Raw genomic sequence first — 25758 nt, 5'->3', positions numbered from 1 at the left:
CCCCGTGGATATCAAGTGAGCATAACAGAACGCGAAGCCTCATAGAACTAACCACCTGGACGGCGTATGCACTCACAGAACCAGAAAACCTCCATTTGAAATCTTACCTAGATCAGTACCTGGCTAATGGGTTTATCCGCCCGTCTAAATCACTGGCAGCCAGTCCCTTATTCTTCGTTCCAAAGAAGGAAGGGGACTTGAGAACTGGCATCAACTATCGCGCACTGAACCAAATCACCGTAAAAATCGCTATCCACTGCCTCCAATTCCAGAACTGCTAGTTCAAGTTAAGGATGCCCAGATCTACACTAAATTGGACCTTAGGGGAGCATACCATCTCGTTCGTGAAGGAGACAAATGGAAAACTGCCTTTCGTACCAAGTATGGCCTGTATGAATATCAGGTAATGCCCTTTGGACTTTGCAATGCTCCAGCTGCATTCCAGTATTTTATGAATGATGTCTTACGGGAACTAATCGACGTGTGCGCTTTGGTTTATATTGATGACATCTTAGTATACTCCTCTTCAAAACAAGATAATTTCAAACATGTTCCTTCAGTTCTGGCAAAACCCTAACATCAACTGTATGCTAAACTCGAAAAATGTTAATTTCATGTTACCGAAGTTGAATTCTTCGGTTTTATCCTCACTCCAAAAGGGATCAGGATGGATATGCACAAAGTAGATGCCATTCTTAATTGGCCATCAACAACTTTGTTCTAGGGAATCCAGAGCATGCTGGGCTTTGCAAACTTTTATTGCCGATTCATCCCAGGCTTTTCTCAGATAGTGCACCCGATCACGTCATTGTTACGAAAAAACAATAAGAAATTCCAATGGACAGAAGAAGCAGAAAGGGCTTTTCTAGAACTCAAGAAAAGATTTACATCTGCCCCAATTCTTAGACACCCTCGCCCAGATCTCCCTTATGTGGTGGAAACGGACGGCAATGGGAGCAGTTCTTTCACAAAGGGATCCCAATACCGGCCAGCTGCATCCTGTGGCCTTCTGGTGATGCAAATTCATGCCTCCAGAGCTCAATTATGCTATCACGGATCAAGAACTTCTAGCTATCAAATCAGCTTTCAAGGCTTGGCGACATTATCTCCTGGGTGCCAGATATACCATCACTGTGATTACTGATCTTCAATACTTAAAAGCTGCAAAAGCTCAATCTTGACGTCAGCTGCGATGGGCACTTTTGTTTGCAGAATATGACTATGTGATCACATATCGACCGGGAGTCCGAAACGGAAAAGCTGATGCTTTATCCTGCATAGGCATTGATGAAAACGTATACACAACCCCAGATCCAGTAGCTATCATTCCGAATGACAAATTATTAGGCCTGACAACAACACTAACCCAAAGTGAACTCCATAACAAGATCCAACTCTTAATGAATCCCGAGACCTTACAAAAATGGAGTACTCAAAATTAACATCACATAATTTAGGATCAACTACCATATTTCAAAGAACGTTTATATCTGCTAAGTAAAGAATTACTAGAGCAAGGCATCTCCGGTTATGACTCTGGTGGAAGGTCATCCAGGAATTGCCAAAACCTTAGCCAAAGTAAAAAGAAACTATTGGTGGCCAACATGGCACAAAGACATTACTCACTCCATCCTTTCCTGTGGTGTGTGCGCACAAAATAAATCTCAAAAGCAAAAACCAGCTGGTCTCCTACAACCCTTGGAAATTCCACCCGCACCTTGGCATACACTTTCTCTCGATTTCATCACAGACTTGCCTCCCACTCAAGGATTCAACACCATCCTAGTGGTTGTAGATTTTTTTCTAAGATGGCACACTTCATTCCATTTAAAGGTCTTCCAAATGCATGCAGTCTGGTGAAGGTGTTTCTGGAACACATAGTACGAATACACGGTTTTCCTTCTGTCCCGATTTCAGATCGAGGTAGTCAATTTGTATCTAGCTTCTGGAAGAAGTGCTGTTCAATGGCCTAAATCGATATTTGATTATCCATCAGCCATCATCCCCAAACGGATGGCCAAATGGAAAGGACAAACCAGACACTCGAACAATACGCATGTTGTATAGTAGACCAATTTGGCTTTGTTCTGGACCCGCTGGTCCACCACAACTCGTGGTCATGCCACCACTCATCTCTCAGACAGGATCAGGACACTCTGACCACCTTGGTTTCTCACATCTTTCCTTCTCTCCAATGCCATGCATAGGATGCAGCACTGGGGCTCCCCCCTGAGCATTGGACGCTGCACGTCCAAGTTGTCTTTCTCGCAGCTCAGTGAGCCAATTCGTAACTCGCTGGCTCTCTCTCCATCCAATCTCCACTTCTAACTTTTATTAGGCTGCCGTGGGACTTCTTTGGTGCAATGTCAAAGTCCTTCTTCTCGGTTTGACTCGTACTCTGTATTCTTCCCATGGTTTTCTTCATCTCAGTACACCATAGGTACACAACTGGAGTATTCAGACGACAATAACAGATTCTGGTATGTATGCCCTTCACTGGATGTCTTTGAAGGTGGGGAAGTGATATGTTTAGGGAGTTCCTCATAAGTACATCCTTGTTCCCAGAGGGGAGGGCCTCTCCAAGTGATGTCCCACTTGCCTCTACCCCTAGTGAGGGTATTGCAGAGCGCGTTCACCTCCCTAGCTGAACAGTGAAAGGCTCCCCCCCCGGGGAGAAAAGACAGAATCCCGCGATTCGTCACAGCACACAGATTATCATGGAAACTATGTCTCCATTGAGAAAAAGAAAACAATGTTGCAGAAGGGATGTTGAGGAATACAACTCTCCAACATATATATACATATTATATACCCACACAAAGAAAATGTATGCTTCTGAAAATCGACAACATTTTCAATCCTAGGGCCCATCAAAAAGAGGTTAGGACAATTAATGAAAAAATAAAAACAATTCGACAAAGCAATGAAGCCCATAAGCAATAATCACAGAGGAGGGACTAACCACAAAAAAACACTGACCGACAAAGTTAATTAAAGAAAATAAATGCTGTCAAAAGGATAGAGAACAGAGTATCATAGAAAGCAATCTTACATATAAATAATTAAAGAGAAGTGATATAAACACTAATGAAAGACTAACTAGAATAAGGAGGTCAATCAACTGGCCAACAGAAATGAAAGAAAGCAAAACACAGAAACGTAAATCATAAATAAATATACCATCCATTAAATTCTGAACCAGAGAACAATTCAGGAGATTACAAGTAGTTTAAATCACTGAAAAGTTTAAAAAAACAAATAAATAAATTACATCAATAAGGGGAAAGGAAGAAAAATAAATCAAATAGCCCTAACCAACTTTTCCTCCCTACAAATTTGCAAATCCCAAAAATAAAAATAGGGTGTAAAAATACTCCCTACAAAAATTAGGAAATGGACACAAACATGTATGTTTTAATGTGCATGAATATCTAGGTGCAAAGAAATAATTAGAAAAACCATTTCTGTTTTTCAGTTAAAACATCTTTCCACGCTTAGAAAATGTTCTCATTGGGATTTGCACTTACATTTTTACTACCTAAAAAAATTATTTTACTCCCAAATTTAAAGAATAAAGAGTAAAATACTCCAAATTCCAAATCTTATCTGGAGCACTGGTCAGAACATTAAAAAGCAAAAGAAAGATAAATGGAGAAGAAAATATGAAGATATTTTAAGGGGAAGTTCTGGTAAAAAAAACAAAGGGGCCATTTACAAAAAACTTTAGAAACTAAAGCAAGACAAACCTGTAAAGATAACCAAAAGCCATAAAAAGATAATTATGAAAATTAAACTACTCTAGGAAGTTTTATTAGTAAAGCAACCAACCTGAGGAGGGGGCACAAGGAGGATAAAGGAAAGAGGAAAGAAGAAGTACTTGGGTACTAAGAGAATAAGAAGGAGTGTTATTCTGTAACTGAAGGCACATGTTCCAGTGATAAGAAATTGTGCGCTGAGTATATGTGGGAAATTGAGGGGGTGAGTAACTGTTTATGCCTGGCTAGTAGATTGTAATTTTACATGTTCACAAGTGTAAAAAATGAGCATTAAAATAAACATTATTAAAACTGTGTTCCTTATTCAACCCCATGGGCAAAGAGTCTATAGGGTCACCTTAACAAAAGTCCTCCCAAGCAGTAAAGTTGGTTCAATATTTCTACCCTGTGCTGAACAATGGGCAGTCTAAATTACAAGGTTACATTATGCAATGTAATTTGATATTATTCATTTGTTAGGGGTTATTCCGCCTTCCTGGTGTTCGGCGGTTATCATTCCAATCTATAAAAAAGGCAGGATCGATGACCCGAACAACTTTAGGCCCATTGCTTTGATGGATGCTTCGGCAAAAATGTTCATTATTGGAGTCGATTCAGTCCCACATCATCCAATTTAATCTCTTACCGCGATTTCAAGCAGGATTTCGTAAAAATTTAGTGTGTTCCCTAAATGCTACCATAATGGCGCATTTGTATAAACACACAAATCATTCTAAAACCGGTCCCATCGATATGGCAGCTTTGGATCTCACAGCAGCCTTCGATACGGTGATTAGAGCCGTGCTCTGGGAGAAGATGCTATTGCAGGGTTTTCCACCTCACTTGGTTGCCAGTATTGCCTTGCTGCATCAGAATACCAACTACAGAATAAGGTTGTCCAAGGATGGGGCCATCACCGATTTGATACCCACAGAGATTGGACTTAAACAGGGGTGCAACCTGGCCCCAGTTTTGTTTAATCTTTATTTGGCGGACCTAGAAGTAGGCTGGTTGGATTCAATCATATACCCAGTTAAATCGGGTGGGCCAATGTTAAACTGGATAGGATTTGCGGATGATTTGCTATTCTTCGATTGCACCCCTTTTGGTCTTCAGACCAACTTAATTTATTCTATAGTTATGCTGTTAAGAATAATCTACAAGTAAATCCAGCAAAGTCCTTCATTATTTCGTTTGCAGATGGTAAGAGGAAAACTTCAAAATTTACCAGGTGCCTTAATGGTGCTTCTATACCTCAGACCCCCTCATTGTGGTATCTGGGCTATCAGCTCGCAAGCAGCTATTCAGTGGCTCTATGGAAAGAGGTCCTTAATGAAAAATGAATGTCACTTCACAAATGAAAATTATTTTCCATAGATATTGTACATTTTCATTGTTACCCAGCATACAGTTCTATCTTTTAAAAGTGAAACCAATTGTATTATATGCCCGACACATCGGCACATGTGAGATGGAGGAATTAAGATTGTGTTAACAGGTATTGGGTTTGGTCCCCTCCATTCCCAATATGCTTATATGTCACGAATTGGGGTTATTACTCTTGTCTGCTAAATGGCATTGGAATCTGCTTAATAGTTATGTAAAAATGCTTGTTCCACCTAAAGCGTCGCTTTATGAAGATCTTTCTGTTATGATCAAGGAGGGGCGCCTTCCCTCCATTTCGAAATTTAAAAACAAAATGAATGCCATTCTAAAGGCTTCTTTGATTTCCAAGGAAGACTTAGTTGTGGGTCTTCCTGCTTGTAAAACAAAATGTGAGCGTTATTACTGGTGTATACTGTCAGAGAAAATAGGCAATAGCAAGATGTATTACGAATATGCGAAATTTAGGAGAAAATGGGGTGAGCGGGCACGTTATTTAGAGATCTTACCATGCAATAAAGCAAGAAAAGCCTACATGCGATTTAAATGTAATCAACTTGTGACTAATGAAGAATTGAATTATTGTAATCGTCCTTTGGTGAATATTACAACTGGCCGATGTCGATTTTGTACCCCTTCTAATGTGCTTGAAACCTTAAAACATTTGACCATACACTATGCATTCTTTGAAGGTCAGAGGGTGTTGATATCTGGGGCACAACTGTTTACTCCATCCTGGTTGAGCAGAGAAAGTCTCTGGGAAAGATAAATGTCTGGTCTGCTCAGTTTATCTAAATTTTTATATATTATTGAGGAGCATTTGCTACTGAAAAGAAATATTACAAGTGATGCTGATTTGCTTGCATAGGGTGTATGATGCATACAAAGCGTAAATTGAACTTTTTCAGGATATAACTGTGACGTTATACTTGATTCTAAGAGGACTGTTTTCTGTGAGAATCAATTTATTATGCTGTTTATGTTGTTGCGTTACATTTTGGGATTTTTTCTTTTGCCTGTGTATGTAGTTTTTATCTGTATATGAATCTTTGATATTGAATGATTTTATTTGTATGGTATTAATAACTGAAAATAATAATGTAACCTCAGTTGAAATATCGAATGTCCTTTCAAAGTAAACATTTTTATCAGTGCATGAACATTATCAATGATATATTCCTCAATCTGCATATTGTATTGTGAATGGTGTTCGTGCATTAGAATATAGTAAATTAATGGTGCCGTTTTAATTCTTAATTACCCTTACCTCCTTCTTCTTTCTTTCTTCTTCCTTCCTTTTCTTCTCCTCGCGGATTTGAGCCAAGCGCTGCTTCTTGCGCTCCAGCTCCGCCTTTAACTCACTCTTGTCAGACATGATGGCGGGCCTAATTAAAAACAAAGCAGTGCTAGTTTTATAACGTGTATAAATTGACAACCTTGTACACACCATTTGTATTACACAAATTCAGTAAGCAGCCAACTGTATTAAAAAGGTAAAAGGAATGAACACCTGGGTGTCTGAAATGAATATTAGATCTACATGCACTTGCTTTTTAAAGTAATGGTTGCATTACCTTTGTGTTTACTACAATAATGTGTCTAGATGCAATCAAATGATGTTATAGGAGGTGCTGTGTAACAAAATTGTGGTGCTGAAATTAAAGTTATGGCACGTATGTAATGCTCGGGAGCTAAAGGCCTCATTTGTTCAGAGCTATAAATGAGCTGAAATTCAGTACACAGATTTTGATATAAGGCTTGTAAATGCAACTTACAGTATCAAACACAATTTTAAAAATACTTAAATAAGCTGGTCACCCCTTTGTAGTCTGTCTGGATATTTAGCTTATTGAGGCTCAAACTAATCACGGTCTATTCCCCCCAGCTGCCAAAATAATCATCAGAACATAGCCTTGTTTTGTACAGAAAGACATGCAACTTGTCCGTCTCTGGCGGGTGCCACAAGTCATGTAATTATGTTTGGCCCGAGGCAGTGCATCTCCCCTCCCTATGTCCCACCTCCACAGCAGAGGACTGCCACATACAAGTTATGGCTCGGTGTATATTGTGCAGCGCTGTTCTGAAGCCTGGTACATTAATATTACATACTATGATTGGCCAGTTGGGAAATGGAAAAATGCAAACCAGCATGTATGTATTGTTGATCCATATAGTGCTAAACTGCAATACAAAATTGCTTCATGGTGCTCAAAGAAGGCGGCTCGGGAGAAACCAGACTTGGGAGTAAATGGGGGCGGGGGGAGAGGAGGGTGCAAAACGGAGAATTTGCAAGTTTTGGAACATTCAGATTAGTAGAAAAGTATAGAAGGAAGGGAGCAAGGGAAAAGTGCAAACAAAAGCAGGCTTACGTAATGTAGTGCTGAAGAAAGTAAGAGTAGGAAGGCGAAAACAGCTGGGAGTGCGCAGGTGAGAGCCCGATGGGCTGGATAGAAGAGTTAATCACATAAAGACCATTTTTCAGCTGCTGGTGAGAGGTTTTCAAGAAGGAGGTTTTCAGGCAGGTATGCTTGCTTGAAGATGTATGTTTTCAGTTTTTTCCTAAATTTGACCACGCTCTTTTCTTGCTGAACATTTGCAAGAAGGGATTTGCATAGGTGAGTGCCACCTCTGTTAATAGAGCTTTGTTCCAAGCACTATTTGGTCAAGGTCACAGGCAAACGTTTTTTTAGAGTCAAGGATTTTAAGGTTCTTAAGGGATAGTATCTTTTGATTCGTGCAACTAAGTACCAGTGACTTGCCGTGGGATAATTTTTTTTTTAATGGAAGCCAGTGCATGACCTTCAGGGTTGGTTTGAGGTGTACGTGTGCTTTTGGATTTAGAATAAACCTACCCACTTGTTATCTCTGGATGATGTGGGTAAGAAGTTTTGAAAGGCCAAGTTATTGATTGTTGCAATAGCATAGGCTACCCAAGACCGTGTCCCTTGCAACCTCTGGTTTATGGTGCATTTTCAGGAAAGGCTTCATTAGTTTGAGCATGTGTAAGAAGCAGCAGTATTTCACTCCCTATTTTTTAAAATTAGGTGTACAATTATGTATGTAATGCAAGTCCAATTCCCAATCAGAGTATTTTATAAGCGAGTAAAAATATGTTTAAAAAGAAAATGGAAAATGTTTTTGTAAAAAGATTTTCTTTGCGCCTAGTTATTCATGCACATTAAAAGATGCATGTTTGTTTATTCTAATCCGGCAGTTTTAACAGCACTTTCTTCCTGTGGTACTACGTGCACTATTCGTCCAAACATATCCATGAAGTTGTGGGGTGAAAGGAGGGGCACAAGGTTCTATGGTTCTGTTTCCTATTATTTGATGGCAGCATTTTTACCCTGAAAAAATTAAAATAAGGAGTATTTACCCATTTATAAGGAGTAAAAATTATTGATACACCCCTTATATGAAGGGCTGTGTGTAGGTGAAAATAACATGCTTTGGAGAGTGCCCTGACCTGCTTGCGAAGGATAGTTCTGAGTCAAAGAAAATGGCAAGATTTTTGCATCTGAGAATGGCGTGGGGATAGGGACCATAGCGAGAGGCCAGGCAAAGGGCAGGGCGAAAGGGGCATGCGTGCCTAGGAAATGTTTTTGCAGAATTTAAGCAAAGATGGTAATCAATTGCCAATCTTAGTGATGTCTTGTGGTAAGTAGAATGATTGAATTTATGTAGCTGTGAGAATGTCAGGAGTGTGAATGGCAATGTGGACGCAAGTCTGGAGGTGGAGCACTACATGAGGGCTGGCTTCACACTAGCGTTCAATCCGCATATGTCCGTGCTAAAATGGTGGTGAACAAGCATTATGAAGGCTTGACCCAGGTTTTACTGCAGCCCTGTAATTATTCCAGACGTACACAACCAAGCCACAGAGGTGAAACAATCACAATCACACCCGTTCAGAGGAAAGATGACCCAGAGGGAGAAGTAATTGATCCATAAAAGCTGTGAACATCTTAGTCTGGGCGTGAGAATTAAGAGAGGCACAGAAGTGGGGGCAGAGAGGAGGTTGTGGTGAAAAGGAGACTGAAAACATACTGGAAACAAAATGCTGGCAAAAGGTTGGCTGGAGAGAGGGGTTATAAGGAGTGGAGTAATCCAAAGCAAGATTGAAAGGAAAAGCAAGGACGATGCTAGCAGATGTTGTGTGGAGGGAGGTGGAAGGAAAGTCCCAGGATACAAAGCAGGAGGGATCAGCAAGGTGGGGGTCAGTTGGAATAACAGGAAGAAGTTGAAGAGGAGTACAATGGAGGAGGTGGTAGGAACCAAGGAAAAAGAAATCAGAGATTGGAGATAGAAACAAGTCAGTATAGGAGGAGGAATATAAGTGGCGAGGAAGAGCCGGAACGAAAAAAGGCTCCCCCTTATGAATGAAACCATTATGAATTGTTCAGGAGGAAGATGAGGGTGGGGATTTTGGGAGCAGAGGTAGGCCTCTGGGGCAAGGAGAAAGAGCCAAAACCAGTAGAGCATGTAAGATTACACACTCCCTGGTGAAAGCTATGGGGTTTTGCCAGTGCATAGAGGTTCCATGTGTTAATATCCCAACAAAAATATCGCCATGCAAAAATATCCCCATATTTATGCGGCGATATTAAGCCATGGAACCTGCGGGGGACAGCCCTGCAACCCCTATAATGTTTTAATGGAGCAGGGGACACCCCTGGTCCCAATAACCACATAAATGATCCCCACTAATGATATCGCCTATAGCCTTACCCCACAAGCATAAATATGGCAATACTATTGGTGGGGATAATGTTACCCGATACTTCCATATATAGCGCCAACCCCCTGCAAAGCACAGAATGCATGGTCATAGAGGTCACTGTGATGGACCTTCTGCAGCATCAATGATAAAGAGCAGACCATCCGAATGTAAGGAAACAAGAAAAAGTGTTGGGAACACTTGAAAACTCCAGGACTGCGTATTACCTTCTCCTGGAAGGGAGCCCAGAGAAATATTTGCAGAACTAAGAAGGTTTGCATTCTATTAATTTCAACTTTTATACAGCACTGCCCATACCTATGGGGTCTCTGAGCACCCTGAGAAGAGATCCTGTTGTGGTATATTGCTTTAATGTTCTTATTCTTAAATGGGCCAATCCTGCAAATGCGCCTAACAAATACTACTCTAATAGTGCTGTTTTTGTTTCTGCCTGTTGATCCTACTCGGCTTCATGAAAGCACAAAAATGTATCACAGACAGGGGGGACAATAATGAGTATGGAATGCATTAAAATCACACACAAAACTAGTCGACCTTCTGCATTGCCAAAAGGGCTGTTTCCAAAACAGCATTAAAGAACATTGGTAGGACAGAGCGGCGATACTAACTGTTGGGGCTAACCTGAACTTTGACTATGAATACCACTCCATAAAGCACTGCATGCATACATGCTCAAACTCCTTCAGTCTCTTCCTCATAAAATACAACTATGCATTCCATTGTTCATCCCTTTTGATCAATGCGTGTTCATATGCAGTAATGTCAACAATGCCATAGCAGAAGGCAATTCTATTGGCCAATTAGAAGCAATTACTTGTTAAGAACCAGCAATTGCAATAGAAAGAAATCTGTTAAAAACTGCATGAATAGCCATGCAAAGCCCTTGCAACATCTAGCTTGCCCAATATCTTTCCCCAATGAATGAATTAGCTATCGGTTTGGCTGAGATGGAATTGGAACTAGAGCTGTACTGGACAGCATATTTATCATTCAGTTACAAATATTGAATAGTTGTCAAATATTCAGTATTGAGTTATATTATTAAGTAAAAACTGGCAAAATGAAAAACTACACTTAAAATAAATAAATAAAAGCACTCCTATCCATTTCAGATACACAACATCATATAATCCCTCCAATCGGCTGTGCCTCTTCCAACCCCTGCTCCCAAACATTCCACAACATGGGACACTTTCCACCTCATTGACAGAAACCTCATCACCCTCACAGCCAAAACAATACCTGCACACTTCCTGGTTAACGCATGACCACCTAAAGCCACATCCAATTGTATGATCACCCTCATTCATCATCAACTCACATTTCTCACATTGTACTATTCCCGCTGCACCCAAAACTGAACAAATCTCAGACCTCTCAAAACCCCATGCTCCCTGAAAACTACCACCCCATCTTGGTCCTGCTGTACCTCGCCAGAATCATTGAATGCTTTGTTACTACCCAACTCGAACAACACACCATCACAAACAACCCCACTCCCTTCAATCTGGCTTTCTACCGGGACACAACATCAACGCAGTTGCACTTCATATCCTCAATGACCTCCATAATATCACAAAGGACACACAGCCGTACTCCTAGACCTCTATGCAGCCTTCAACACGATCGACCACACCATTCTCCTCAACATTCTATCCCACAGGATGAACCTCTCAGGCACCGTCCTCAACTTGTTCACCTCCTTCCTCACTGACAGAACACACTTTGCCTCCAAGCCCCCTTATCGATCCACCCAAGTCAAGTGGGCGGCAGTTCAAATTAAAAAGAAGAAATAACTGAGGAAGAAGCCATAGTGTTGAAGGCGAATACAAGTGGGCTAAGAACAGAGCTTTGTTAAGCACCATAGCCAGGAGGATTCATAAAGGGTATTTGTGCAACCACCATCGCCAGTCAGATGAGGCAAGTGAGAAAATGACTTGCCAAGAGGATAGGTCAGCAGAAATAGCTGTGCTAAAAAAAGAACTGATCCAGATTTCTTTAAGGCCAAGGAATTGTAGAGTCATTCACAAATAGAATAAGTGTTCCAAAGGTCAGACAGTTGGCAGTAGTGCAAAAGAGGTCGGGAAATAAGATTAGTATCATTCTGAGAGCAGGGGTATGAGAAGGATGGTGAAAAGAAGCTTGATAAACCTGGCTAGAAACTAAGAAAAACACAAGCAGAATCATGATGTGCTAAGACACTCAGTAGAAATAAAGGCAATGGTGTATAGACGGGCTAGGGCTAGCTTTCAGTCTGGACAGGTCTGCCCATTTTGACAGATAATGGAATTCAGGGAGATAAATCCATTTTCTCAAGAGCAAACTTTTAGTTAGGTTAGGAGGCCAAGATGATCTGGGTTTTAACAAGGGTCCAATGGTGGCAGCTGATTACTAGATTGCCTCTTATCCTAGCTTTCCTTTCTCATCCTCTTTTCTCCCTTACATGTTTCCCCTCCTCATTTCCTCTTTCTGTTCCCATATGTCCTTTTACAGCTTGTGGTTGTGAAGGGAAGGTGAAACTGTGCCCACCAGGGAATGGATGGAAGGTGGAACTTAATCTAGCAGTGAGACGGGCAGTGTCCGTGAGTGAGTATGGAAGGAATTTCTCTGTTATGCCCAAGGGGGAGCTTCCCCCTGTGAGGTGTGGGAGGTGAGCCTGCTCTGGAACGCCCTCCCAGGGAGTCGAGGCAAGTGGGACCTCACCGGGAGAGACTAGAGGACTCCCATTGCCGCGAGGGACTCTCCGAGGCCCTCCACATGATGGTATATTTAGGACCATCTAATACACAATAATTTTAAGTTCCAAGACTAGGATGTAGAGAAAGTGAATTTATGCTTTTAGCAGAAAGAACAAAAATGGGTCCCTTTAAATCAACATCTCCAATGCACTGCGATAAGTGTGTTGAAGAGGGAGGAACCGACAATGGAGAAAGAGGAGAGCAGAGAAGGAGAGGGAGAGAGAGAGAACGAAAAAGGCAGACGCCCGTCTGTAACACCCAAAGGGGGCGTAGCTGAAGCAGACTGCGAAGCCCACATGTTCAGAACTGCTGTGGGCAGGAGAAGGAAGCACTGGGAGCCCGGCATGTACAAGAAGCCAGAAGCTGAGGCGGCTTGATTGGAAAGCTTGATGATGGCGTGACCACAAAGCAATCGTGGTGAGCAGGCTGCCCGTTCAACGACGCCAACACCACCCCACAAAGGAAGCAACAACCAGACTCTAAAACAGTGAAGGATTCAGACAAAGGCAAGGAAACCCCACACTAAAGAGGTGAGAAAGACCACCAGTCCCATACGTTACAAGAACTAATACAAAGGATTAGGAGAGACTATTTCAAACTTGCATATTAATAAGAACGTTAAAATGAGGGAAGACAAGTGCAAAAGCACAACCATCAGGAGAAGGGAGTCATTCTCCTGACCTTATTTGATTAAACTAGTAATATGGTCAGTTAGGATTAGTTTTGAACAGCAGACTTATTCCTTTTGAACATTCACAGAGGTGCCTTAGTTAGTAAAGTAGGTAGGGAACACCCCATAGCGTTAGGGAAAGATGGGTCTTATTCGTGAATAAAGATTTGGTGAAAATATCCTGAGTGTCTGAGTCCTTCTGACGCGCCGCTGGGCGTGCATCTGTGGCAAAGATGTGGATAAAGAGTGGCACTATGGACTTTGTGTTCAGGGTGGATGAAGAGTGGAGGCCTGTAGGGCCATGAGGAAGAGTTTTGGGGTGTACCTGGTTGGGTGTTGGATGTGGGCTGTTGATGGAGGGATGGATGTGCCTTTGAGGAAAGGATGTGGCTATGGCTATGGAGGTGGTGCTGGAATGGCTACCTGAACAATAATCTGATATCAGAGATGTATCATTAGTGCTATTTCTGCAGTAGGTCAATAAAGTTAATCCAGTCGGATGGTCAAAACCTCACTAATAAGGCATACAGGAGAGATGGTCACAATTGAATCTTGAAACTCAAATTGGCATGAAAATTCAATCAAGCTATTGTAATGGTCCAGAAGGAGGAGACGGACACACAGGTGGAAAGCACTTTTATTTAGTAAAAAAATAAAGAGGAAACCTCTCTCTCCTTCCCTCCAAGAGGGGTTTCCCTGCCTCTAGAGTCGTGTGTCAAAATACCAACTTCAGTCCCCAACATTTGTAACTAATACTACAGGTCATAGATCTTCGTGGTCCTGAAGAATGACTAGTCTTCTGGACAACGAACCACAGTTCCAATCACAGACAGGAACTTTAAGTTCCGGCTTGTGGTGATGTAAAGTTCTCTGTTTCAATTCAAAAGTTAAAGTTCCAATTCAAATATCATTCCTCGTTGCCCACAGTTTTCTTCACTATCGAGGGGTCCTGGATAATGCCTACTAACTCCAGGGATTTCACTCTCAATGCCTCCAAAGTGCATGGGGAAGGACTCCCTTCCTCTGGCTTTCTTCTGCTTGGTTTCGCACAACACTAGGAGGTATACTCTCCTCCTCCTGGTGTCGCTTGGCTTCACGGTTTATCAAGGCCGGTGGATATGACTCCCTTCTGCCAAGCCCTTCTCAGGCTGTTCACAATGCCAGCGGGAATGTCTCCCTTCCCCTAGCTTCCTTGCTTTGTTGGCCCGACGGAATACAGTTCAATATTACCTGGGGGGCGGCTTCCCTTCCCCGGGATTGGTTTGCATTTCAAAAGTTCACAATTCACAGTAAGTCCCAGTCTTATGGGTGGGAGGACCCAAAACAGTGTACTTGTTTTGTCATGTTGCTGTAAACCTGGATCACTATCCTGCCAGATACTGTAACTGGCAAGATGATTTGGCGTATTCTTCCTAAAAGGGTACGGGTCCCAGACCCGTGGGATTGTCTCCTCTTCATCCCCCCCACCCCCCAACAACCCTGGTACCTTCAGGTAAATTGTTGGGTCTTCTCTGCAGATGCGAAGCGCTTCTGCAGCTCCGTTCGGCTTCCTGCATTCTTTCTCTCTTGCAGACTCTGTGCTCTCTGCTGCAGGTCCACAGCGGTAGAGGTCGGGCGGGTGGATGCGCTCTCCACAACCTTGGGCTCTGGTGGCTTGGTTCCATTCCTCTAGCTCTCTGGTCTGTCTGCAGCTTGCAGATCGAAGAGGGACACCTGTTGATCAGTCCTCTCGTCCTAGGTCAAGTATGTAAATTAAGGAACTCCCCCTGTGGGTCTAGTGGTATTTAAGAATTTGCAGGGCCTGAGATCTACAAACATTTTATAACCCCATATAAATAAAACACAGCAAAACATGCATCGTATTGCATTTTACACCAGAATCTTCTAACAATATAATAAAATACAGATGTACGTTTGCCCTGTATGTTTGTCCAATGCAGTCATGTGCAGTAGAGACAAATTTGCATAGCGTCACTGGTTGTCACCACTAGAGAGAGCTGTCCTCACAAATGTCCAGGGAAGAGGTTGGTGTTCTTCTGCGAGTGCAGAGCAGTGGGAGCTTGGAAGGTAGGTATGATCTACTGCACATTCTGTTCAAGGTGGACCAGCTGCAAAAGGAGATGGCACCTGTGGGGTGGTGACAGCAAGGCTACTAGCAATAGTACCTGTGGGAGGGGTGGATCCCTGATGCAGGTAGCAACTACCTTTATATGGTGATGCTGCTCTGTGTTGAGGTGATCACTGGTTCGTATTTATAACGGACCGTCCAGAAAAAAAGCCCTGTGTTCATGTAGGTACTGTGATGTAGGCATTATCAACATATGTACATCATAGTGAGAATAATCAACATGGCATGTAGAGGGACAGATGCCCTGTCCCTCAGCTAGCAGGTATGTAGCATGCAGCCAGGTGTTACTGGATGAAAACACCCTACTAGTGTTATGCAATTTTCCTTTATTCCACTTAGTGCATTTTCTCTTTCCCCCATGGCTGCGCTGCGCCTTCTCTCCATCACATTTAGCAGGTTTTAAGTGAGGACCGCTCCAAAAGCGTTGGGGCCGAGACACAAAGACGAAAACATTCAGCAACTGCGATCCTTCTTTCTCAAATGGCACTGCTCACTTCTCTTTTATGTTGCAAATCACTCCTGTCCTGCTCTAATTTGAAAAGTCTGGTCGGTGCAAACTGTCCAGGGGCCAACTGAAACCATGATTTCCGTGGAGTAGGCTCCAGTTTACCTGTGTATTTTGCCCTTTGTTCGCTTGTCATGATTTCAAAAACGCACTATATGATTCCTACAGATCTCCCATAGTTCTGTTCATAAATTCTAGGATATGTTTTCTGTATTACCGAAAAAACACAGTTAACCAGGTGAACGATGTTATTATACCAACGTTAATTATTTGTTATAAAACAAATAAAAATATTATCAAATCTGTGTAGAGGGTGGGGGTATAGCAATTACTCTACCCAGAAAAGCCCTACCACAGTGCATACTATCCAACCACTGTAAATATTAGCCTATATCACACCTTAGGTAACTTTTCAGACTGAGTTCTATCAAATCTGCTCTCGCTGTATTTATTTGCATCTAGGAAGTACCCCCTGAGATATTTCTGTGATTTATTCTGCCTTAGAAATTTCTCCAGTTAGCCCGTGTTACATCTAGAAAGCACCCGCAAGATATTACTGTGCTCTATTCTACATGGCCCCCATATTTCAAAAATGTCCCAGTTAGCGTGTCTCGCATCTCGAAGAACCCCCTGAAATATTTCTGTGATTTATTCTGCCTTAGAAATTGTCCCCGTGAAATTGTCCCCATTAACCTGTCGCGCATCTAAAAAGTACCCCCCCCCGAGATATTTCTGTGATTTATTCTGCCTGTCCCTCAAACTTAGAAATTACTTGTGATAGCCTGTTTCGCATCTACAAGTACCCCTGAAATATTTCTGTGATATAGTGTGCATTAGAAATTGCTCCTGTTAACCTATTTCAGATCTAGAAATTACCCCTGAGATATTGGTTTGATTTATTCTGCCTATCGCTTAAACTTAGAAATTGCTCCCGATAGCCTGCTTCGCATCCATGAAGTTCTGCTAAGCTATTTGTTTTTTTTCTGCCTGTCTCTCAAGATTAGTAATTGCTCCTGATCACCTGTTTCGCATATAGGAGGTACTCCTGAGATATTTCTGTGATTTCCCTGTACCACACACTTAGAGATTTGCTCTTACGCCATTCACTCATCGAGAAGGTGCCTTAATGTCTTACAATAGTTACTGTTGACCTGATTCATATCAGTGCCCCTGAAATATTACTGTGTTCACTCTACCTGTCCCACAGACTTAGAAATTGTTTATGCTAAACTTATTTGCATCAATAAGTCCCCCTGAGATAATGTGTTTACTCTACCTGTTGCACCCACCTAGAACCTCTCCCCGTTAGCCTGACTCACTTCTAGAAGGGTCCTCCATGATATTAATGTGATCTATTTGTTGCACACACTTATAATTGCTCCTGATGCATTGATCCGCACCTAGAAAGTACGCTCTATTGCTTAGAAAATGCTCCTGGTTACTCGATTCACATCTAGAGGGAGCCCCACTAAATAATACTGCAATCTAATTGCCTGAGCCGCTCACTAAGATTTGCTCCGTTAACTTAAACCGCACCTAGAAACTGCTACTGTGGTTGATGCACTCCTCGACAACTACACCCAGTGATATTTCTGTGAGTTAGCTGCCTCTGCCACTCACCTGTACTCCCTACCACTACCCTCCTTAACCCTGCCCCAGTGACAAAATTCTAGACGCAGACTGTACATCCTGGCCCTATACATCGACTATTATCAGTTCACCAACCTCTAGGCACCTCGCTGACCCCCCTCCCCCACGATGGAGAGCCCAACCCTCAATATGCCCCCTCTCTGAACCGTCCCACCCCTAGCCTTCCCGCACCATACCCACCCCTCGTCCCTTCCCCTTGCAGAGCATGGCTCGCACTCTAGCTCCCAACTTCACGATTCCCCACCTCTATTCCCCATCCAAACGCAAACCACCCCCTGTACATCAATACACCCAGACGCAGGCCACCCACTCTCCTACCATCATCCCTCGTCCAACTCTAAGATCAGAGGAGCACTCTGGCGCACCTAACAACTACCCCCTCAAGTGCCCAACCCCCTTTCCCCTTCCCCACCCTACCACATCGACTCCCACTCTCCCTCTGACATCCATTGAGAACTCCCCAATACACCCACCCATACTCCACGCTCTCCATCGAACTCTCAAGCCAGGGGAGCCCTATGGCGCTCCAAATAGAGCAAACTCACTTCCACTCCACCCTTGTGGGCCCCAAAAAACTTCCATCTGTCTAGCATCCTCCCATGCCGCACACTCCCTCCCCCTCAGCCCACTGGAACATACCACCCCCTCGACCAACGTCCCACACCACCCCCTCCAACTCCCATAATCCCTTCTCAACCCCCACCAACATACTACCACTCTTGTATCGCTTCCCCTCTCTGAATGTAGCACGTCTCTCTCTCGCTAGATCAAAAGCCTCATCGCCCTCCCCCTCCGACCCGCCCATACTCTATTACACATCTATTGCACCAAATCCCACAAAACACAGAAAACGTGACTGGTCTTCTCCATCGAACCTCAACTCCTCACCACGTCTGCCACTCCCAGCCTCTCCCCCCACTACCCCTATGCCCTCCCCTCTACCCGTTTCCACCCCCTTTCTCTTGAGTTCTCACCCTGCACAGCAGAAACCCCCTTCACCCCCAGACCCATTCCAAATTCTTCCCACCAAAATCCCCATATACCATCCAACCCTCTCGACACCCTCCCAGCCACCCTTGGCCCACCAGTCGTCTCTCACATTCCTACCTCCGCCCGCCTAGTCTTCCCACCCCTCCATCAACGTAACCCTCTCAGCAGACAGTCAGGCACCACAGGCACCGAGCCCCCCCCTCTATCCCTCTGCAACCTAGCTCAACAACCCATAATGTCCCTACCACACCCAACACCCCACCGGGCAGCCATGCCCCTCTAGCTCTCAATCCGATGAGCTTGGCGAAACCCTCATCCCCTCATGAAGTCTCTTGCATCGTCTTTAACGCCCGCTCGATAGCAAGAAACAGACACAGCATTTATGACTTCCTATCCTCTGACAAGCCAGACCTCCTTTTCATCACCGTAACATGGGTCTCTGATGACTTTGCCCCGTAGCACACAAAGCCTTCCCACCCAGACTACGAGGTCATCGCCCACAATAGACCCTCCAGAGGTGGCAGAGTGACATTCCTCTTCAAGCGTCATTTCTCCGTCTCACTCATCGAATCCAAGACATGCACTGCCTCCTGTGAATCCCTACTAGTAAAACAATCTATTCCACCAACCTTCACTCAGAGCTTCCCCCTCATCTAAAGACCCCCTGGGTACGACAGACATATTTGCCAACAACCTCTGTGATTCGATAGCTACCATTCAAGTAAATCACCCATCTCTTACACTCCTAGGAGACTTTAATATCTGGTTCAATAACCCCACTAACCCGAGGGCTCATCCGCTCGTTGATAGTATCGACGCGCTCAACCTCTACCTTCATACAACTGGTCCAACCCGGCACACCCCTGATGCAATCTTCAGCTCCCATGACCGGGTTAACTTATCCCGTCCCAAACCACTCATCTAGACAGACCACTACGCCATCCCTTTCTCTAGACACCCCCACCCCTCCTCATACACCTCCCCCGGCACCCCCCTGGATCTCAAAAGATGGAACAAAGTCAAGATCCCCCTGACCTAGCCGATGCCCTGCTTCTTCGCCCCCCCCCTACAGCTCTCCCCCCTGACAGAACATTAACCATCATCCGCTTCGACTCCTGGCTTAATGACTTCAATTCCTCTCACCCCCCCGCTTCCTCACACAATGGACCGTCCCCCAAATGGTTCACACCCCTCCTGAGGAGTGCCAAAAAACAAAACTTGCTCGAACGCAAATGGTGAGCTTCCAAAACCGATCTCAGCAGATCCATGTTCGCCATGCACCACCATATCTTAAAGCCAAAATCTGAAAAGTCAATAAACAAATTCTCAATTTGTGGCAACCGAAGCAAAGAACTCTGCATGGTTATATCTGAATTCGTCAAACCCACTTGCTCCTCTACCCAATCCACTCCCATACAGTCACTCTGCGATTCCCTTTCCCTACACTTCTACAACACTACTCTTGACAGGACAACATTCCTTAACACCAACCTGTCCCTCCTCCCGCCCAACCCCCATCACCAACCCCTCCTAATCCCACTACCCCTACATTCAACATCCACACCTTCGACTCCTTCAAACCCATCTCCAGAGACAAGTTCCTTGACCTACTATCAGCAAGTAAACCCTCCGGGCGACCCCTGCCCAGCCACTGTCCTGAAAGAAATACTCTAGTCTACCTGCGCTGGCGAATATGCAAGAGCCATTCTGAATGATTCCCTTACCTCTGGCATCTTCCCCGATGCCTACAAAATTGCGCATGTCAAGTCGCTTCTAAAAAAAAGCATCCCTTGACCCGCTTGACCCCAAGAATTACAGACTAATCTCTAACACCAGATTTCTCGCAAAACTCATTGACCAGACTGCATACTCCCAGCTCAACTCCTTTGTAGAATCCAACTGCCTCCTCAACCCCGCACAATCAGGCTTCAGAACACGACATGGAACTGAAACCACTCTGATATCGATCTGCGATGATCTCAAGGTCACTGCAGACTGCAGCATTGATTCTCCTCCATCTCTCCGCAGCCTTTGACACGGTTAACCACTCAATCCTCCTTGACCGCCTTCATTCCCTAGGAATCTGTGGCACGGCTCTCAAATGGATTGCCTCCTTCCTCAGCAACAGAAAACAAATAACCCTCCCGAGTTACCCAAGGCGCTTGCTGTAAGCTTTCCTGTTCAAACTCTATTTGACCACTCTGCCTGGAATCATCCGCATGCACAACATCTCCTGTTACAACTACGCCGACGATACCCAAATTATCCTAAGCACTCAAGTCAGGCACCGACCCCCTCCCCGATCTTGAAACCTGTCTCTGCGATATCCATCAATGGAGGACAATAAACCACCTCCTTTTGAACCTGGCGAAAAAAGAAATCATGGTGTGTGGCAATACTACCCTTCTACCTCATCCGCTCCCAAGGCCCCCATCCCTCGGCCCACCTCCACCCCCCTCCGACTCAGTGAAAAACCTGGGCTGCTTTATGGACTCGGGCATGAGCCTCTACCGTCAGAGCAACAACATGTCAAAATCCTGTCACTACCACCTCAAACTTCTTAGACACATTTTTCCCTACCTCTCCTACCCTAACAGACTTCCCACAGTTATAACTATTGTCATATCGAGACTGGACTATGCCAACTCCCTATACCTAGAAGCCCCGGCATACCATCTCAACAAACTACAAACAGCCCAAACAGTATTACAAAACTGCTTTTTGCCCTAGGCCCAAGAGACCACATCTCACCCGTTCTCCGAACCCTCCACTGGCTCTGAGTCGGACGAAGGGCAACCTTCAAGACGCTATGCATCACTCACTGTGCAGTGCACAAGACCGGCCCAATATACCTACAGGATAAGATTAAACCAAACCTCCCTTCCTGCACCCTAAAATCAAGCACTGCCCTCCTAGTGATTCCATCCTCTAACTGTCAGGATCGGAGGATCCGCCTTCTCAACCTTGGCCCCTATTCTGTGGAACTCGCTTCCCCCCTTATATTCGACACCCCCAAGACTATATGACATTCCAAAAAGCTCTAAAAACGTGTCCCTTTCCGTAATGCCAACCACGTCCTTCTGAAGAAATCTAACCATTGCAACCCGATGACTAATGCTCAATGAGATCCCGAACAATGTCACCCTTGAATACGCTTATCAGTTCGCTAAGAAGCAACTACATACGTGAAAGGCAGAATATCGATCTCCTTAGATCTTAATTCCACGCAAACGCTCTCCTCCCATATCACTATGCCTACTCTATTCTCTACACCACCATTCACATGGAGTGCAGCTATTATTCGGCCTAGCTGCTCGCTTTTACAAACATTACCCCATGAACACCTCATCACTCTATTAAAACGCAGCTGTACCCCATGACAAACCGGCCTAGCTGCACACATAAGCGTTCGATAGGCCTAACTCAGCCAGAACCCAGTCTCAGTGTTCACCCGCCTGAATGCACACATTCAACCGATATCAATACACCACACCTAGTGCTAGGATGCAGCTTACACCAGGCAATTACATCAGCTGCACACAACAGGTGCACCCAAGCACCCTACACCACCATACTCCCTCTACTGACCTGGACTACGGTCCCTGGAGGCGTTCAACCTACCAGTGCTTTGAGATCATATCAATGATCTATAGAGCACTATATAAATGCCAAATAACATATGTAGTGGTCCTACTGTGTCAATGAAAACCTGCACTTTGGCCCGTGTACAGGGGCTCTTACACTAGTAGGTGTATAATTAAGTAAATCCATGGCACTTTTTTACCCCTCTGTTATTGACTCATTGGAGTTCCGAATGGACATTCTGAGCTACATGTAAAAGCTATACAGTTCTCTGCATCCCTGGCATCTCACTAAAACAATAGTAGTTCTAGAATTGCCTCAACACCAGACGAGTATCCGTACCCTGGAATCGGGGAGGGTTCTTTGGCATCTGGCTGTGCGTTTTTGCACTGGGGACATTGTGTACTTCGGGCCCGTTGGAGATATGAAGGAAGATTTCTGGGACAATCTCCCAGGGCTTGCGGCTGTTCTTGCCCAATAAGCAAATAAGAGGTTTGAGGTGGCTCTCAGCCCGCCTCTCAACATACTAAGGAAAGTTACATTAAAACCTTTGTTCTCATATCACAGGGCGCTATTGTGCCCCTTCCAGGGGTATTCAAACCTCCTGTCTGCTGGTGGAATGAAAACAAGGATGGGAAAGATAAGAGGATGAGTGGGAAATGGATACTACACAGAGGGACAGATGTAGCGGAGGAAGAACGTTTCCTGAAGGCATGGGTGCATGTCAGTCCTTTTAGGTGGAACAAAGAACTGCAAAAAGGAGGCGCAAATGTTTCCCGCAGTGTGGTAATGTTTCCCCCCCCCCCCCAGGCAAATTTGAAGAATTGTTTTTGCACAAGTAATGTTGTTTGCATAAGAGGCTTCAGAGCGTGATTAGTCAACCCGGGTAATCTACTGGTTTATTTGCCCGAGTATCCCATCCCATTCTATTCCTTGAAAGCGTCTACAGGTAGGATCTTGAAGGCCTTCTTTAAGGGCCCTTGGTGTGGAGACAGGCTCCATGATGTGCTAAGGCCTCTTGTTTGAATCGGCTTTTTGAACGTTAAGCTTTTTATTTTATCAATACATTGTCTTCCCTATGCTTTGCAACACGCTGCAGTGTCTCAAAGAATTACGAAAGAAATCCAAGGTAGCATTTTAGCATTATATAAAATACAAAACAAACAATCCCATATTATAGATGCCACCATGTCTTTCAAATGACAAACCTTAGTTGCCAAAAGAAGCCTAATGCTTCTTTCTGTAGTCTGTGAGTGCTTCTTAGTGAAAGGAAAGAGCAGTTTGCTTCAGGGAGCAATGAGGGGAAAATGGAGTCCTCTTGCTTTTTTTTTCCTGGGCCTTGTCCTCCACTTCAGAGCTTGACTCCCATTTTCCAAGTAACCACCCAATGAGCAGACCTCAAATCTAGATCTGGTGTGTCAAGAGCAGAAAAGTGAGTAAGAACACGTAACTCACTGACCATTATCTTAATTGGTAGAGAAGAGGATCCAAAAAATAGGAACCCTCTCGTCCCCTTCACACTATTACTATCCCGTCCTAAAACGGTTAACCAAATTCTTATTCAAGGTAATTATTACTCTCATTAATTAATGTCAGCAACACACTGGTCATTCATTTGATAAAAAAACACAGTAATTTAGTGTAAAAAGGATTTTGTCAGTGCAGATACGTAGTCCAAAATAAACGCCTTGTGTGGACAATTTCATCTATGCATGTATGAAGTTCAAAGTAAACGGCTGACACATTTCGAGATAACTATCTCTTCTTCTTGAGCCAAAGTTGAACTGTAAAACAACAATATGAATGAAAAAGTCTGTAAGACAATTACCTTACAAGTCAGTATTTAGAAATAAGAAAAGCACAATATGACATTAAAGATCATAGGTGAGACACATTCACTCAAAGAGGTTCACAGAATTTGGAACAAATTATTAGATAGCATCCAATGGTAAGAGCAATTGATGAGTACCATGTCTATTGAGGTATCTAAGAGCGTGATATAGACAGGACTAACGCCTCTAATTCAAGACAATTTCCCAGTACCAATGAGTGTTTTCTTTGAATAGTCAAAACACAACAAAACAGATTTAGTTACAATCAGTCAAGTAGTTATACCTAAATGTTAGTGCTAGGTGTCTAGTATCACTTCCAATAATATATTTCTGTCTTGTTGCGTCTAAACATCTCAGGATGACAATTTGCAGAGACATAGGTGTACCTTATTTTTCGTGCCTGGGAATAATTCTTCTAGGGTGGGGGGGTTTAAATTCTGTGTTCTGAATCTGTGTTCACAAAACTGGATGACTATCCTGTCTTGAGGAGGAGGACCATACTGAAAATAGAGCATTTGAATGTATGTCATTGAAGAGCTCTCTAGATATACGGGTTGTGTAAATTTTCCCAAGAATCAACATTCTGTGTCTCACCAGCTATACGGGAAGCTAACTTCTATTCCAGCAATGTCTCTTTCAAATCTGCTAACGGATGTGTTAAACCAGGGCAACCTTAGCACCAGTTCCTTTGAATTCCTCGTGTCAGCAACGAAACCTGCACACGACCTATAAGAGAATAATGCCTATATTGAAATACACTCTACTAATTTAAACTTTACTACAAGTCTTCTGTGAGATGGGTAAAGGAAGGTAAGAAGCACGATAATTGGAAAATTATTGCAGACTCACCACTGATATAATTAGGATGTTGTATAGAGTTTCAATGCATGCCACGTCTTTTATTTTTCAACTGCTTAAGGCGTTCGTCCGTCACCGGTACATGCACGGTCGAAATATGGCGTAGAGATCTATGGAAAGCACAGTGAGGATGCCATCACTCAGTGTTTTAATAATCTAGGGAAAGTCATCTCCAATAACGTGGTGTTCAATCACGGCGTGTCTCTCACCTGTCAAGTAAACTGCAACCATTCACGGGCTGAATGTAAATACAGCATCCGTTGTAGATGCAGAGATCCTTCACGCTGGCAGAACTGCGCAAATTTAATCGTGCAAGGGCGCTCTGAATCTCGCGTATATCTTGGTGGGCTTCTCTGGTGTCAGGGGAACCCAACAAGACGCCAAGGAGACGGCGCGTGCACCTAACATCCTTGCGTGGAGTACAGGTCATGAAAATTAAGACAGGACTAATCACAGTCCTGATGACACTACGGACTGGCCTCTACTAGGTCAAACTAGGTGTGATCTGGGCGCCATCTTAGAATATGTTATTGTAACTGTATTCTTATTGAACATCAAAGTCTGCGTGATCTATTCAAATGCTCAGACAGTGCAAATAATGTATAAATAACAGTGTTTAATACAAACAATCAAGACACACAATTAGAAGAATCTCACCTTGCTTAATGCTCTTCGTTTAGAGTGATACATGGATCTAACAAATAGTAAAGGTTACATGGTTGTCAGTGTATTTGCAATAGAGCACTATGTCAATTCTATTGTTGTCTCGTCAGGCAAAACACAGCCTCTGGGTGAATGGATAACGCCAATATCTCCTCATTTCAATCTCTAGCACTTAATGATTCAATGTTGATCAGTTGTTCAATCAATTAATACTGGTGGGAGATCAATAAAGGGCGTGGTGTGTGGACGGGGGAGTTAGGTTGTTC

At 43.6% G+C, this 25758-nt stretch overlaps 1 protein-coding gene across 7 annotated transcripts in view; it reads right to left on the bottom strand.

Annotated features, from left to right (window-relative positions):
- Positions 1–25758, bottom strand: part of DYNC1I2 (dynein cytoplasmic 1 intermediate chain 2) — a 1097199-nt gene that overhangs the window by 1007339 nt on the left and 64102 nt on the right. For 4 of the 7 annotated variants that reach the window (XM_069616204.1, XM_069616201.1, XM_069616199.1 and 1 more), the window contains exon 2: positions 6406–6523. In XM_069616204.1, the coding sequence (XP_069472305.1) occupies positions 6406–6513 (108 nt within the window). In that variant the 5' untranslated portion in view covers positions 6514–6523. Of the gene's footprint in view, positions 1–6405; positions 6524–24820; positions 24940–25758 lie in introns of those variants that run through there. The other 3 variants (XM_069616205.1, XM_069616202.1, XM_069616200.1) reach the window with 2 other exon arrangements.

The sequence above is a fragment of the Ambystoma mexicanum genome, chromosome 9 (assembly GCF_040938575.1).
Source record: "Ambystoma mexicanum isolate Mex_15411 chromosome 9, UKY_AmexF1_1, whole genome shotgun sequence".
In the NCBI taxonomy this organism is placed as follows: domain Eukaryota; kingdom Metazoa; phylum Chordata; class Amphibia; order Caudata; family Ambystomatidae; genus Ambystoma; species Ambystoma mexicanum.
This window is presented reverse-complemented; position numbering and strand designations above follow the sequence as displayed.